The following is a 16,773-nucleotide window of genomic DNA, read 5'->3' on the forward strand; positions in this document are numbered from 1 at the left end:
TCTCACGGTTTTGTGGGTTCAGGCCTCACACTGGGCCTGTGCAGCTGCCAGCACAGAGCCTGCCTGGGATTCTCTCTCTCCCTCTTTCTCTGCTCCTCCCCCACTCACACTGCAAAAGCTCCCTCTCTCTCAAAATAAATAAACATTAAAAAAAAAATTTTTTACAGTTGAGTTTTGGAAACATTACATTGGCAGAAATGAGCAGAATTGGGATTAGGGGCTAATAAATAGGAGGCTATCTCTGGAGTGCAGGGTAGCAGTGAGCCCATAAATCAGTGGTTGAAGCAAAAGGAAAATAAAGCTGGGGCCAGTTACACGACATCATGCAGATAATACTGACAAAGTTTTCAAATTGCCGCATGTGGGTTAGTTAAAAGGGGAGTCAAAGATGGTTTTGACTTTTTGAACCAGAATGACACAAAATAGTGATACATTAGGAATCCCCCCAAAAGGAGTCAGTTTTAGGAGGAAGATGATAAATTTAATTTGAGATATATTAAGTCCGGGATATCACTTGGAATATCCAGGTGAAACCGTCTAAGAGAAAGATCGAAATAGAACTCTGGTTCATAAGAGAACTTAATGGGGTTTCAGATACAGATTGGAAATTCATCCCCAGAGGAATGATTATTGAAGCCAAAACCCCAGCATAATTCTTTAAAGAGACCATGCTCCCAGGTCACATGCACTAGGCACCCTCATATATCAGGTGATCTGGAGAAGACACACCTTCGTGTTCTTGAGCCATTCATCTATTCTATTTCCCATCATGGAACCACCACTCTTACTGCTTACTCCCTCATTTTTCATCCTTACCTTTTTTTTTTTTAATTTTTTTTAACGTTTATTTATTTTTGAGACAGGGAGAGACAGCATGAACGGGGGAGGGTCAGAGCAAGAGGGAGACACAGAATCTGAAACAGGCTTCAGGCTCTGAGCTGTCAGCACAGAGCCTGACGCGGGGCTCGAACTCACGGACCGCGAGATCATGACCTGAGCCGAAGTCGGATGCTTAACCGACTGAGCCACCCAGGCGCCCCTCATCCTTACCTTTTAGACATAATATTCGGGTACGATTTTCCTAACTACAACATTGGGTCTCCAACACATTCTCCCTTCCTCTAACCATCTCAGGTATGTTCCCTCTGGGTTCAGCTCAGTCCAGGAATCCCCCAGGGTATACCCTACAATTTTGTCTTAGCTTCTGGAGCTGAAATATAGCAAGAAGGAACGCACAAAGAAGTGGCAGGGACAGCAAAGGCAGAAGAACATGGTAATAAATACATTTATATAGCAAGCACAGAGGATGATTCAGCAAAGAGCGGCAGAGGCAGAGAGGTTGGACAACTGAGCCTGAAGTGTCACATATGTCAACACAAGAGATATCAAGGAGACTGGAATCAACATCCTCACATACTGCAAAAAGGTCAAAGAGAATGAGAGTTTAGAAAAGACTGCTAGCCTGTGTAAAATGAGAAGTTACCGGGGACTCCTTGAAAGTGGAGTTGCAACAAAGTGACAAGAATAGAAACCAAACCGCAAAAGGTCAAGATATAGATGCAGCAAATATAGTTAATCTTAAGAACATTGGCAGGGATAGGGGAGCAAAGAGATTAAATGATATGATAGATAGACGGCGACATAGCAAGGCGGAGAGAGGGCAGGTTATCTGAGTGTGGGAAAACAGATTTTGTTCAGCTCGGGAAAAGACGCAAGGAGACAGGCAGACTAAGGATAAAGAAAGGGAGCAAACCTGATGAGACACAATGCAAGAGAAACTAGAATGGGCGAAACCAGCATTTACAAGTAAAGAAAATACCTCACGAATCAGAAACTAAGGACAAGTGAAGATAAAAACATCAGCAGGAGTACAGGAAGCTTCATGTTGAAAGGGGTTCCTCACCCTAAGAGATGAAATGTGTATTTCCTTTTTAAACTGAATTTTGAATAAAATTCTGAACTTTAATTAAATGATGAGAAATACTGAGTTCCCTTCCAAAATGGAAAAAAAGAATACAATTCAACACCCAAGTTATTAAAAACTAACAAAGAGGCAAACAAAACCTCAGGTGAACATTTCAGTGATGCCTGCAGGTGGAAATCAAAGGCCCTAGCACCCCAAGCAAATAAATGACTTGATGGGTATTTAATTTTTAAAATATGCAAACTTAAGTGTACTAATTTTATATCTACTGAAAGACCAATCTTCTGGATGATCCTTCTAAGAAATGGTTGATTTGCTTAATAACTGAAGTTATGTCCTTTTATTTATTTTTATTTTTTTTTAGGCAGGCTTCACGCCCAGCACAGAGCCCAATGCGGGGCTTGAACTCATGACCCTGAGATCAAGACCTGAGCTGAGATCAAGAGTCAGACCCTTACCTGACCCTGCCACCCAGGAGTCCCAAATTGTTTCCTTTTAAATCTAGGTGAAAAACACAGTCGTTGCTCCCTAAATAATTTAAGCTAAAACAGGATCAGAAATGTCCATGGCCTCTTGTGGCCAAATATCTCCCCCACCCCCACTGCATTCTCTTGATCACTGGGTTCCAAAGACTACATTCTGGTCACAGAAGAATCATTTGGGCAACTCTCTAAAAATACATATTCATACCCCAAAAAATTTGTAACAAAAAATATTTTAAGCACATATTCATAACTCCAACGTGGAGAGTGTAGGTATGTGGGTTACACAGTTTTATCAGGTAATTCTCATACACAATATGAACTCTAGAAGACTGAGAGAAGACCTACAAAACCCAAGGGTATGTAGGATATTCACTGAGTCACATCATATGTGCCAAATGTAAGGCTGACCATAGAACTGAAAACTTTATCCACTCCTACCTCCACTTTCCCATGGATTGGAGAGTTACCATAAAGAACAGTTTGGAGTGACTGGGTCAGTTAAGCGTCTGACTTCACCTCAGGTCATGATCTCAGGGTTGCTGAGTGTGAGGGCTGTCTGCTGTCAGTGCTGAGCCTGCTTTGGATGCTCTGTCCCTCTCCCTCTCTGCCCCTCCCCTGCTCACTCATGCTCTCTCTCTCAAAAATAAATTAGCATTAAAAAAAATTTTTTTTAAAAAGAATGGCTTGAATATCCAGACAGCACCCCTTTTGTTCCCTCCTTTATTCTAGCCCAGTAGTTCTCAGACTATGTATGCATAAGAATTGTTATTCAGTAAGGGAAGGAAACAAAAATAACATAAAAACAGGGAGGGGGACAAAACATGAAAGACTCTTAAATATAGAGAACAAACAGAGTTACTGACTGGAGGGGTTCTAGGAGAGGGGATGGGCTAAATGGGTAAGGGGCATTAAGGAATCTACTTCTGAAATCATTGTTGGATTATATGCTAACTAACTTGGATGTAAGTTAAAAAAATTTAAATAAAAATACAAAAAAAAAAAAAAAGAATTGTTCAGGGTTATACACACCAAACTACATATATTGTACTTTATGGGTGATTTAAAGAATTTACTAAGATAACTTAAATCTATGGGATTTTTTTTTCCTTCCACTCTGTCACGTCCTTGCCAGGTGAACAAGTTATCATTGCTCATACGTTCTAGGTCCTATATAAGGGTAGTCCAGTTGGCTTCTACAAGATTCAAAAGACAAATTTGATTGGTGCCTCAGTCATTAAAAAATAGAAGCAGTGTAAAAGTTTAAACACATTCCACCAGCATCATTCTATTTTAAAGCCAGCATTGCTTTGAGCATATTCATTTTTTTTTAAAAGTTCAGAGTAATCCATTTAAAGTTCCACTCTGACCACAGAAGACAGTAGTCCAATAAATCTAAATAAAAAGACAACTTTTATATGACTCTACTCGCCAGACAGTGTCACTAAAGGCAAGACACAACGCCACGGATGGTGTGCCTGCTTCCACATTCAAGTCTCACACCTTGAGGAAGAAATCTCAATAACATGGAAATAACTATTTGTTTTTAATTGTGTGTCCAAGACCATGGATCCAGTTGACTAGCTTCTTGTATAGAAAATTACTATAATCTGTGCAATGACAAATGCAGATATTCGCTGAAAAAAGCTACCATTTTAAAGTTTGATTTTTGTTAGAAAAGGACCAAAGCATTTCTTTTTCTGTGAGAACAAATTTCCTTAGTTAGCATGGGAAAACACAACTCAATTTAAGAATATTTACTCTATACATAACTTATCAAGATTAAATCTAATATGCAAAAAAATTTCAACCTGTATGGACCGGTTCTTGGACTCTTTCCAAAGATAACAGACCATCCTCAGAAATCTTGAAAGAAACTCCACTGTGCTCACTGGGTTCATGATAATCTCTGCAACAATTGTACCTGGATGTGAGTTTTGCTCTGATGCATAAACACAAAAGCAAAGAATAACATGCTTACTGCGTTTACACTGCCCAAACTAAGAAGACATTCACATGATTAGCTGGCATACACAATTTAACCAATTCCTCAACAGCTCTCTCTCAAAAATCATCAAAGTCTGAATTAATCCAAAGGTGGCTGGCATGCCCTTAAATTCCCTTGAAACTATATAATACTTAAAGTTCGCCTTAAGATTGCATGATTTATTCTGAGTCTTGTAGCACCGTGACTGACTACATTTCATCTGGCCTGGAGCAAGCACTCTCCAAAGAGACATTACTCTTTCCCAAACCTGAATAATTTGCGGACTTGGGAAGGTGGGGTTTGTTATTTAATAAAAGCAATTGAAGAGCTGTGAATGGTGACTGATTGCTGATGAGCTAATCAGAATGTCAAGGGAAAGAAATAATAAATAACGATTTACTCTGCCATTGCTGTCCAAGTAAACATCAGGGAATGCCAAATGAAATTTAATCTGATTAACACACTCACCTTAGAACCAAACTGTCATGTCTTTCTCTGTCCACTGTCTCCTCTGTCTCTTTTCATATTTCACTTGAAGGGGGCACAGACTTTGTTTTCATAAACTAGATAGATAGCTCATGTCCCTGACATCTGTCTGCTTTCCCCACGTCGCTATGCTGCTTCCTGGCCCTCTATATCCTTTCTTCCCTTCCTTTATGCAACATCCTTAATACTTTTAAAATGGTCTCTTATATTAAGATGTTTTCATATTCTTCTCTCTAGAAATGTGCATTGACATTATCATTAGCTACTGCGTTTTGAATAATAAGTGAGAGGCACTACACTAAGAGTTTATACATATTAACTGATAATCATTACATTATCAACTATGGGAAGTAGGTATTATTAGTTCCATTTTTCACTGAGGATAAAAAGACTTGGGAAGTTATGGAACATACCCTGGATCATAAGTTTACTAAGTGGCAGAGTTGGACTTTGAACTTATTTTTTGGCTTACTGCAAAGTCCGTATCATCTACTCCATCAACACTAACCCCAAATGGTTAAATGGAAAAGCAATTTATAAAGTACATACTTTTAAATGTATTTTGAAATATTATTACTAGTACATCATCTTCAACTTATTTTTCTTTCTAGAAAAAGTAAGTTTCCCTTGACTGCTGGATTAGAAATAACTAGCAATGAGGCAATGCCCATAAAAATTAATTCCATGCATTATGTGCATGATTGCACACATGGGCATGCATGCACGCACACACACACACACACACACACACACACACACACACACACGATTCATTAAAAGAGGAAAATTTGAAAGTTGGAAACTATGGGGGAAAAAGGCTTTGCTGAGAAGGACTATCCACTCCAACCTCAGGAAAAGATCCTCTAAAGAGAAGTGTAACAGCAGGATTTTAAACCTAGGAATGCCACAATAAGAAGCCTCCAAACTTTGTTAAAATAGGAGTCCAGCAGGGCAAAACATAAGTAATTATCAAATATGTTTGAAAATTATTTGAATTTTATAATTTTAGCATAAGCAAGGTAAGATACTAGTCTTTGGAGTAAAATAAAGTTGGAATACAGAAAGGTAGTGTTTTGTATCAGAGTCTCTGAAGATAAGAGTGGGTTGAAATCCCAGTTTTTGTCCACTGAGCAAGTTATGCAGTATCTCTGTACCTCAGTCTCCTCATCTGGTAGGGACAGTAAGTGCCCGCTTCATAAGGATGTTGTTAGTATTAAACAATACATTTAAACCCCTCAAAAGAGTGCTGTGCACATAATGATGTTCTCAGAAAAACGTGAGCTATTATTACATTTAATCTTCAACTAATATGCAGGAAATCTTATTTTTTTTTAATTTGTTTAAAGTTTATTTTTGAGAGACAGAGTGAGAGACAGAGCAGGAGTCGGGGAGGGGCAGAGAGAGAGGGAGACACAGGATCCAAAGCAGGCTCCAGGCTCTGAGCTCAGCACAGAGCCTGACACAGGGCTCAAACTCACAGCTGTGAGATCATGACCTGAGCCGAAGTCAGTGCTCAACCGACTGAGCCACCTAGGCGCAGTGAAGGAAATTTTGGATTCCTTTAAACATGATTTCTTAAAAAGTAGACACTTAAATGAAAAAAAAATGTGACAATTGGCATTACAGACTTAAGCTTCTCTTTTTTGTTCTCATGGTCATAAGACACATGAAAAGTGATATTTCTATAGCTGCATGTAGTAAATGCTGGAGGCTGCTGATGAGCAGAGCCAACAGCCCAGGGGCTCCAATGACCCCCCAACTCCACGTGGCCTCCCAGAGGACTAAGATGATGGCATTGGCCATGGTATGATGGACGAGAGCTGTAGCCTAATCCTTCAGAGGAAAGCCAGATGTAATTAGAAGCGAGTTCTACTGATACGTGCTAGCTCTGACTCTCATAAACTCTTAGGTGTTTTGTTTTGTTTTGTTTTGTTTTGTTTTGTTTTGTTTTGTTTTTCTGAGCAAATAATACAACAGAAGCAAAATCTGCACAGGCACAAGAATCAACTTTGCATCATACATATCAAAATTGGGGCGAAAATTAAATACCCAATAAAAGAAGTGTTGATTTGATAGAATAATGGAGAAGGGACAGTTGTCCACTTCTCTTAGTAGTTTTACTCCTTTGCTCAAATAGCCTGACCAAAGCACATACTGGGTTTCCACTGCCCGGAAACAGGACTATCTGTGTTCCATCTCAGAAACGTTAGATGGATAAGGAGCACCAGTGGGACCCTTAACAAAAGGGATGCATAATAAATGCACTAGTTATATGCACCATTATAATTTAATGTCCTGATCTACAAAATGTTGGATTATTTTGAAATTAATAAAATTAGCGAAAGGCAGAATACAAAATAGTATGTAGTCTATGTGAAATCTAGTGTAATAGTGCAATCTAGTGGAAAAGGATTAAAAGGCAGAGTGTAAGAGCTACCAGGTTAGGGAAGTCAAACTGTCAGGAAAATGCTGTTAAAAACACAAAAAGTACAATGCTTACAAGATTTTCCAATTAAGAAACCTCTGAAAGAGAAAGACTCTCGTATCAGTTGTTTACTTGGAACTGTCATTACTTTTCTTTATTGTACAAGCCCTGTATCGCCATTGCAACGTATTCAAATAGTATAACCAGGAGGGTATAAAAAATCAAAATCCCCTCTCCCCTATCTGTGGCCTCCCTCCAGTGCCTAGAGCATCCATTCCCAAAGGGCTTTACACCTTTTCACATCTATGCATATACAGACGTACGTCTGTGCACATACACACGTGCACATACACACTGTACTCTTTTTCACATAATGTGATCACACTGTCTTCCTTTAGCATAGATCTTGAATGTGTTTACGTGACATCACATCTGAAGGCTGCATAGATAGCTTTATGCCGGTGCGGCTCAATCATAATTTACGCATCAGCACCTCGCACTCAGCCGTCCAAACTAGAACTCCTGATCTTTCCTTTAAAGCCTGGGCCTCTTACCGCGTTCCTCATTCCATGAATGGCACCCCCATTCATCCTCCTAAATATGACAGAAATCTAGAAATCGTCCCTGACATCTCCTCCTGCTGATCCCCGCGGCCAATTCAATCCACGACCCACTGCCGTTGCTATTTACTCCTCAAAGTGTCCCTCCCAGGCTTCATCCCCCATAGCCACACCAGCTCAGGAGGTCTCCAACTCCAGCCTAGATTACAAAAGTAGCCTTGGAAAGAGTGTGCTGCAAGCCGTTCTGACCCCTCCAACCCCTTCTTCACAAAGCAGCCAAAATGCTCTTTGTGAAATGCAAATCTGATCGTGTCCTGCTTAAACCCCTCCAACGACTTCCCCTAGGTTTTAGGCTGAAGATTACACTCTTAAATGCGGTCTAACAGGTCCTGCAAACTCTGCTCCTTGACCTGCTAGCTCGCCTCCTTTTGCGTTGGGCTCCCTCTTCTCTGTCAGCTCCAACTCCTCTGGACTTCTTCCAGCACCTTTTATTTGCCAAGTCAACCTGCCCCAGGGCCTCTACAGAGCTCTTCTTTTACCTCAAATACACCTTTCCTCTTCACCTCACTAACATTTACTCACCCTTCAGATCTGAATACTTCCTCAGAGAAGCCTTCCTTAATCCCCCTGCCTGGCTAAATCCGTTACTTAGAAATTCTAGTAGTGTTTGTAGCACTTATCACAGATCGAAGGGCACATTTATATGTGTGATTATTTGATTTATCTCTGTCAGCCCCACTAGTGTAAAAGATCCTTAATGGTTGGGACCCTATAATCCCCAGCATCTCAGAGGGGACTCAAAACCAGTTGACACCCCCAGAAAATAAATAAATAAAAGAATTTTTAGTAAAGATGACCACTCCTTTTTCTAATTTTTCATTATTGCTATCAACCCTACAATAAACATCCTTATACTTTTACTTTTGAGCACTTTCACAAGTGTACCTATAAGCTAAACTCTTAGAAGTGAAACAGCCAGATAAAAAATAACCTTTCAGATTTTGATAAGCACATGTAGCAACCTGTTCTGTTTCCACTTCTGCGGTACCGGCCTTTGATTAGAATCAACTCTATAGCTAGAGAAAATGACAAATGTTAAAGGTGCTACACTGATTAACTATTTCATAAGAGAGAAAAACCAGCATCATGTAACCACATGTCTTACCAATTTGCTAAGGAGGAAAAAAAAAAGAAAGAAAGAAACAGAGAAAAACCCCAAAAGAACATTGGGGCTATTTTTTTCTTTTCTCCTGCATTCCAAGGTAAAAGATCAACTGTACATCTATGACTCTTGCTGAAGAAACCGGAAGCTAAAATATTTCACTTTAACTACTATAGGAAAATTAACTGTGTTCTCTCCTTTCGAATTCACAATAAACCCCAAATCTCCATAATAATCAGAGTGGTGACCAGATGAATGAGTGAAACACTGAAGAATGGGGAAGAATTTACACCAGGGCTGCCTAACTCCTAAGCATTTTTGAAATGAACAGCTTCATTTGTCAGAAAAGAAAGTCTTCCTTCCGAAGTCACAACAGATGCCCTGGCAATTCCCGGGGTACAGAATGCTGAGGATCTATTCTAAAAATCTGATTAGTCCAAGGCAATTAAGTAGAAAGTGAGACATGCTAAAGATGAGCGCTCTGTAAGCAATAAAGCACATTTAAACCGCTATTGCATACATATTGCATAACGATTCTCAGATGAAGATCAAAAAAAAAAAAAAATTCTACCCAAGTGACTCTAGAAGAAAACAGCACTTTAGCTTTACCCACATTATTTTTCTCCAGGAACATGACATTAATAATCATGCCAACAACTTAATGTGTTGAGACTACCTATTTATTTCCTGAGACAACTTCTTCAACTTTTAAAATTTAACTTTGAGGATTATTTACTTCCGCGGCGCAGGAGCGATCACTGCATTCAAGGAATCGCAAATAGCCACCCCGTGGGTCAGGTGAACGAGCGTTGACAAGCCAGAAGCTCATCTCTGAGCATTTCTCTCTCAGAAATATGAGCTCAGCACAGGACCGCCTGTGGCATCTTCAACAACCGGGAAGTGAGCCATTACAAGTTGCCCTGTGCCTTATTACAATCCCACAAAAGTGAATGGCACTTTTATAAAAGATACAGAAAATAAGAACAAACTTGTTTAACATGAAAAATATACTTAACACAGTCAGTTAGAGTGACCATGGTTCTGACCTAACAACTGGAGTGAGAAAGTTCTGGGTATGGGGCTGGGGGTGTTGGGGAGAGACAGGAGTGAAAAAAGTAGGAAAAAGTTGCTTAAAAAAGATGACTGAAGGATATTTTCTTCTTTCTTTACATCGCTCATCACAGTCACCCTTAGTTTTCAAGGCTCTGGAGCATAAAAATAGTTTCCATGGAGTCAGATGTATTACAGGTTATCATGCCTCAGAAGAGGGGGGGGGGGTCCTGTGTGCATACTCTATAAATTAATTTTGAGCAATCAGGTTTTCAAAGTTAGATATGGTAATCAAAATAAACGATCAACAGGCAGATGGACAGGAAAGAAAAATCTGCCACAAGACATGTTCGAGACACTGAGAGTGTGCTCCTGAGATGGTCAGAATCCAGGCTAACCTGAAATGGAGAGAAGTTAAAAGGCCACAGGGTAGGAAATTACTTTTGATTGGAAGGTTTTATTTTCAACTGAAAAGCTAAAAATTATAACTAAGTATTGCAAGGTCATATAAGAGGGGTGAAAACTGCGCAAGGGACAACTGCCCCCCATTTCCCCCAGGGTAAGAGGATCCAGCAGCCAAGGGCTTAGCTGTCCTGCACCAGCAGCCAATGGCGGTTGCTCCCCCTTAACCCTGGGCTCCCCATCATCCATGGCCACTCTGCCCGGGAAGCCAGCTCCCAGCCAGCAAGAAACACCAGGAAAGGAATAACTATAAGAAACAAGTTAAGGTCAGGACACTTTGCAGGGGGAAATAAAAAGGGCACAAATAAACAAACAAACCAACCCTTTAATTCTCTTCTCAGATATTCAAGTTTGAAATACAATGAAAGGGGAGGAAGGAATGTGTTAAACTGCCCTGTTTCAGCTACTTTCCAGTTGTAAGAGATCAACTTGCAACACAGAGGATTATTCTTTTCAGACAGTTTATCAGAAAAAAATAAAATGTTTCCATCACAAGTATCTCTGCTGCCCTACGCAAAAATGTTAGCATGGCCTTCAGATTAAATATTCACTGAAACAAAGGTGAATAGTTCTGAGATTTTAAAAGAAGAGACCAAGTAAAGGTGTTAAGTTGATTCCCTGGCTGAGCTGCACTGTTAGAAAGGTCTGGAGTTGAAATCCAGCTCTACTTTTCAGCCACTGATGCTAGTTCTGTTTTCCGAAACAAACAGAAAAGAGTTTATGTCTACTTTTAGTCTTCAAGCTAAACATTTCCAGACCCTTTGAGGATACCTCCTGTGACAGGATTGCCAGACCCCTCATCATCCCCACGGACTGTTCTGGAAGTTGTCTAATTTGTCAACGTCTCTCTTTAAATGTGACAGCCAGAAATGGACGCAATACTACAGATGTGGTTAATTAGAGTGGGGTACTATTAGTTTTTGTGACACATGGACACTATACTATTATCAGAATCTAAATTTGATTTTTTTTCTCTTTTACAGAGACATCATGCTGCTGGTTCATATTAACCTTTTTCCTCAAAGATTGCCACCACATTAAGTCACCTTCTTCCTTATACACTGATGAATTATGGTGCATTTACTGCTATTAAGTATCTTTTCACATAGCATCGCAGCCTATTTAAACCACATTAAACTCTAAATTCTTGTTATCTATTTGTAACAGTTCCCCCTTTTCAAGTCATTCCTGGATTTTAAAGCAAGCATCCTAGATCTTCATCAAAGTCATTCATAAAAATGCTGGAAAAACAAAAGACCCAGGGCAAAGGGTTAGATCTTTCTCCAGGGACCACTCTTGGACCCAAACCCAGTACCCCACACACCTGGAGGGTGCTAGTTCAGCCCGTCTCATGCCCACAAAGCAATCCCACTAGTCAACACACCATCTCACCCACAAGAGCATCTCAAGCCTTAACAAATGCTTTGCTGAAAGTAAGATTCACTTATGTTTCAAAACAACGTGTAAAAAAACTATACATATTAAAATTATAGTCTTTGAAAACTACATATGCACACAGAACAAAGACTAAAAGGAAAGGAGCCTCAATGGAAATGTCTGTTCGGGCGTCAGACTGTGGAGACTGTTTTTTATTCAATACTGTGTTTACTATAGTTACATTGTTTAAAAAATTGAAGACACCAGGAATTCTTCTTAGAGAGAATGTTGCTTGGAGGCAGTTCATGTAAAACAGCTTTAAGAGACTTGAGACTCTATCTGATCCTACCAACTTGAAAACCCCAATCAAAAAATATTCAGTTAAAAAGACTTGTTGATCCTTAGGAACACTAGCTTCTTTTTTTTTTTTTTTAATTTTGCTTTCCTGTTTTTGGCATAATATTTCTGGAAATCAGAGAGATAGCAAACCAGAGAACAGTATTCTAAAGTTTAGAAAAAGCCTGGATGGGGTATATATATAAGTGTGTGTGTGTGTGTGTGTGTGTGTGTGTGTGTGTGTGTGTGTGAGAGAGAGAGAGAGAGAGAGAGAGAGGCAGACAGAGACAGAGACAGAGAGACAGAGAGTGAGTGACTCAGTCTGTTCATGTCTGTCTGTCTGTCTGTTATGTCTGTCTCTTTATCTATGCTGGAGAAGTTCAAAAGGATGAAAAGGAAAAAAAAAAAAAGTCACCATGTTTAATAGTTCTGTGAAGATTTGGACTAAAACAGAGCTCCAGCCCAAGAATCTCTAATGGACACATAAACTCATATCATCTATTCACCTAGAGTCCTCTTTTACACTAAGAGCAGGAAATAAGATCAGCAGTAGGATTTGCACTTTGGTGTTTAGAGCTGAGGCAAGGGTAAGGTTTAAGAAAAGGAGTCAGTAAGAGTAAGTGTACAATTATCAAAAAAGAAAAAGAAATAAAGTGGCTGGTTATTTTGGAGAAAATATCCATAAATCCTGCCCTTATTGGAATCCCAAACAATCTGAATATTTGATGGACAATTTTTTAACATGTCAGGGTTTCTTTACTGCCTCAGCATTTGTTTAGAGCATGGTTTTCTCAGTGGAAAACCAGCGTTAGAAACTGAATACATGTTACCCTTATCTCTTTGAGATGGTCTCTCACTAGGTTTCTCTGGTGCTGTCTCTTGCTATTTTTAATGTCTGAGAGAAAGACAAGTGAATATTCCACTTTGCTTAGAAATACAATTTGTCCTTGTCCTAGAAGCTAAGCTAAATACATCAGGTAAACCAACAGCTTTTAGATTTATGGAAAACCCTTATAATAAAGAGGTAAGATGAGCAAATACTAAGTCCAGTTGACAACTGAAAATTTTACTTTGCTTAGAAATAAATTTTGTCTACCACCCTAAAAGTGAAGCCAAAAGTATCTGGTAAATCAGCAGGTTCACAGATCTATAGCAAATTTTCATTTAAAATACATAAAATGTCCAACTAGAAAGTCTAGTTATTATCTGACAAGTGAAAATTCCACTTTGTTTTGAAATACAATTTTCCCGCCACCCTAGAAATTAGGCTAAATACTTGAGGTAAGTCAACAGTTTCACAGATGGAAAATGGCCATAAAATAGGTTAAATGCCCAAAGAGAAGTCTAGCTAGTATTTGACAAGGAAAATGCTACTTTGTTTTGAAATACAATTTTCCCATTGCACTAGAAGTTAAATACAGGTGGTCAATCAACAGCTTCATGGATCCACAGCAAATGCTCATCAAAATGAATTAAAATGTCCAAATATAATGCCCAGTTATTCTTTGATAAAATAAATATGCTCAGTAACACCTTTTTTTTTGCTTTACATGTAACCGTGTGCAAAATGGGTAAGAAATAGTCAACACTGAGAATATCTGAGAAAATCCAAAATTCACTTAGGAATAATAAATGTCAAAAAAGTGTTTTAAATTCTTGTCTATTAATTGGGGGGAGGCTAATGTTTTGTAAGATAACACAAATGTTATCTAAGGTATTTGTCAATGTTATATTTTTGTATTTATTTTTAATATTGTTTTGCTGTTTCAGATTTGAAAAGTCTTATCATAATTACTTATCAATGTTGTTGTTTTTGCTCAGAAAAGTATTTCTAAGCAAAATAAAAATTATTTAATATGAAGAGAAATAAAAAACACAAGGAAATACACCAAAATGATAACTATGCGTATATTACAATAGTGAGATAAGAGGAAATTATCAGTTATCCAGTTTTAAATATTTATGTACTAACGTTGTTCATTTAAATTTTAATTAGAAAAAGCAATTAATATTATGTCCTTTAAAAAAATCTCTGTAAATTTAATGTTGTTTAACAGTTAGGTCTCTTTGGAAAGAAAATAATGAAGGAAAATTAATTTGATCTGATTTTTAATTTTTAGGAATCATACATATGTAGCTCTATGAGAAATATATGTTATTTTGATACATGTAAATGCATAAAGAAAGTCTGCAAAAGTAAACTACATAATGTGTATGGGGATTAGTTTAGGATGAAGAAGTTACAGGTGATCTTGATTTTCTTCTTGATTTTTTTCCCAGTTTTCTGTAGTTTTATTCTCCTGAATTTTGCACAGTGAATAAAAATTCAGTATGATAAAAATAATACTAAAGATGTTTTTATACAAAAAAATTCTGGTTAACATTTTGAAATAAAAAATGAAATTGGTTCAAAGTTATTCAAACTTTAAAAGTCTTGGGATAGATTTTTAAACTTTTATTTTCCCTACCATCTATCCAGGTTTTTAATCTCACTTTTTAGATAAAGAATATCTATCAGTTAACAAATAGGCAAACTAAATTTTCTAGATTGAAAAAAACATCTAAGGGGTTGACAGTTCGGCAGTCAGAATGGTACTCTGGCAAACATAAGACATCCTAAAATTTTATCTTGCAGAAAAGGATGAACATCTTAAGATTAAAGGCACTTCTAAAAAGTATAATTGTGTTCACCCAACTTCCTAGAAAAACATCTTCCACTTTGGAAATTTTCACTTCATTCATTCATAGATCTGATGGTCAACATTTTATTTCTGATAAAAAGTAAAATCCCAGTAATGGTGTTCCACTTTTGTTTATTCCTAGAAAAGCTAGTTTTAATTGCGATCCCTGACACCCTGTCACGTACAATGGGTCGAATTCTTATTTATCCTATATGTATAAATAATCTGTAGCAATGTTACTAAAATATACTCAATTTTAGCCTTTAAATACAAATGTGGTCATCTGCATTTCAGAAACCTCACTCAGCTGTAGACAATTGGCTTTACATTTTTACTTAAACTTCTTTTTCTAAGATTATCAACAAATTGTCCTTTTTCTCAGACCCTGACACTTTGAGGCGCTTAAATGGAAATCCTCATTATGGCTCTTTTTTTTTTTTTTTTTTTTTAAGCATCCTTCTTCATCAGTATTTCAGAGGTTTGCAACTCATTGCAATTTTATCTAAAGTAAAATATGTATGTTTATATGCATAAATACACACAAACATTTGTGGCCGAATCTCAGCAACACGCTTGAAAGGATTAAACATGCGGTTACCGTGACTAAATGTATCCATTCACTCTACAAGACTTAGAAAAACGTAACGTTGCAGAGAGAGCTAGGTCTCTGTGTAAACCTTGTAATCACCACTAAAAGGCCATAGCTGGGAGCCTCCGAAGCCTCCAAGCACACTGGAGGCATCCACAGCTGTTTTTAATTGTTTTTGCTTTTCAAAATAGTGCACTTGGTGGGGCAAACGGGGCTGTTTGCAGCGTCTCTGGCCCCCAGCCGGGGTTAACCCTGACCTGAACGCCCTGTTTAGCTCCCAGCATTTCACGACTCTGCTTCCCTGCTCCGTAAAACCTAAGAAAAACGAGATTTCCGCCGCCAAGAAATGCTCTTAGGAAGAAGGGGAATTAGGGGTTTCAAATGCACATTTTTGTGTTCCCTCCCGATCGGATTCAAGGAAAGAAAAAAAAGGATGTTTATGTGGAAGGGGATGCAGCTTGACACCCATTTCCTATGGCTTGTCTCCGGGCCGCAGAGCCCCATTCGTGTGGTAACGACCCCCAGAAAAATGGGCAACAACCCCCAAGTCTTTGCTTCAGGGATGGGGAGAGGTCCACCACCAGGGCTGGTAATTAGGGGTAGGGGGTGCGGTGGGAATGGAAATTGGAGACAGAATTTCTGCGCGCTCTGGGCAGGGAGGGGCCCGCGGGGGCGCGGAGAAAAAGAAAAGGCCAGGGGTCAAGGCTGAGAAGGGACTCACAGGGCCCAGGAATTGGGGTGCGGGGTGTTCTGGACGAGGGGTGTCGTGAGGATGCGGGTAGAAAGAGGGGCTGGCGCCCAGAAAATGCCCCCAGGTACCCACAACCCGGGCGGGGGATGGGGAGGCGGCGGCCTGTTGGCCCCCGGACCTCCCGTCGCGCGCGGGCCACTAACCTGTCAGCAAGAAGGTGCCAGTGGTCGCGGGGCTCATCCTGCGTGTCCCCCGACCCTGTCCCGTCCAAGCACAAGGGTCTCCCAGCTCCCACCACCGGGACAATTGCATTCTTGGCCTGACTAGGCCGGCCGTCCTCGATTCTCCCCTCCCCTCCCTTTCTTCTTTCCTCCCAGCTTGGCCAGTTCAGCATCAGCATCCTGCACCCCCTCCTTAATCCCGTACTCCCCCTAGCGGCGGGCCAGTGTAGCGTGGCCATCACCCCCACCCCCATCCCCCAATCCCCCCCAACCCCCGCCCCCGCTCCCCTCCGCCCCCCTAACCCGCGGAGCACGCTGGGATTTGGCGCCCCCCTCCTCT

The 16,773-nt window shown here is 39.6% G+C and overlaps 1 protein-coding gene across 9 annotated transcripts in view; it reads right to left on the reverse strand.

Annotated features, from left to right (window-relative positions):
• Positions 1-16,601, reverse strand: part of SGCE (sarcoglycan epsilon) — a 70,100-nt gene extending 53,499 nt beyond the window's left edge. For 7 of the 9 annotated variants that reach the window (XM_030307973.1, XM_030307969.1, XM_030307968.1 and 4 more), the window contains exon 1: positions 16,416-16,600. In XM_030307973.1, coding sequence (XP_030163833.1) covers positions 16,416-16,524 — 109 coding nt within the window. In that variant the 5' untranslated portion in view covers positions 16,525-16,600. Of the gene's footprint in view, positions 1-16,415 lie in introns of all 9 variants that reach the window. The other 2 variants (XM_030307970.1, XM_030307978.1) reach the window with 2 other exon arrangements.
• Positions 16,602-16,773: the final 172 nt, after the last annotated feature.

This window comes from Lynx canadensis, chromosome A2, assembly GCF_007474595.2.
Source record: "Lynx canadensis isolate LIC74 chromosome A2, mLynCan4.pri.v2, whole genome shotgun sequence".
In the NCBI taxonomy this organism is placed as follows: domain Eukaryota; kingdom Metazoa; phylum Chordata; class Mammalia; order Carnivora; family Felidae; genus Lynx; species Lynx canadensis.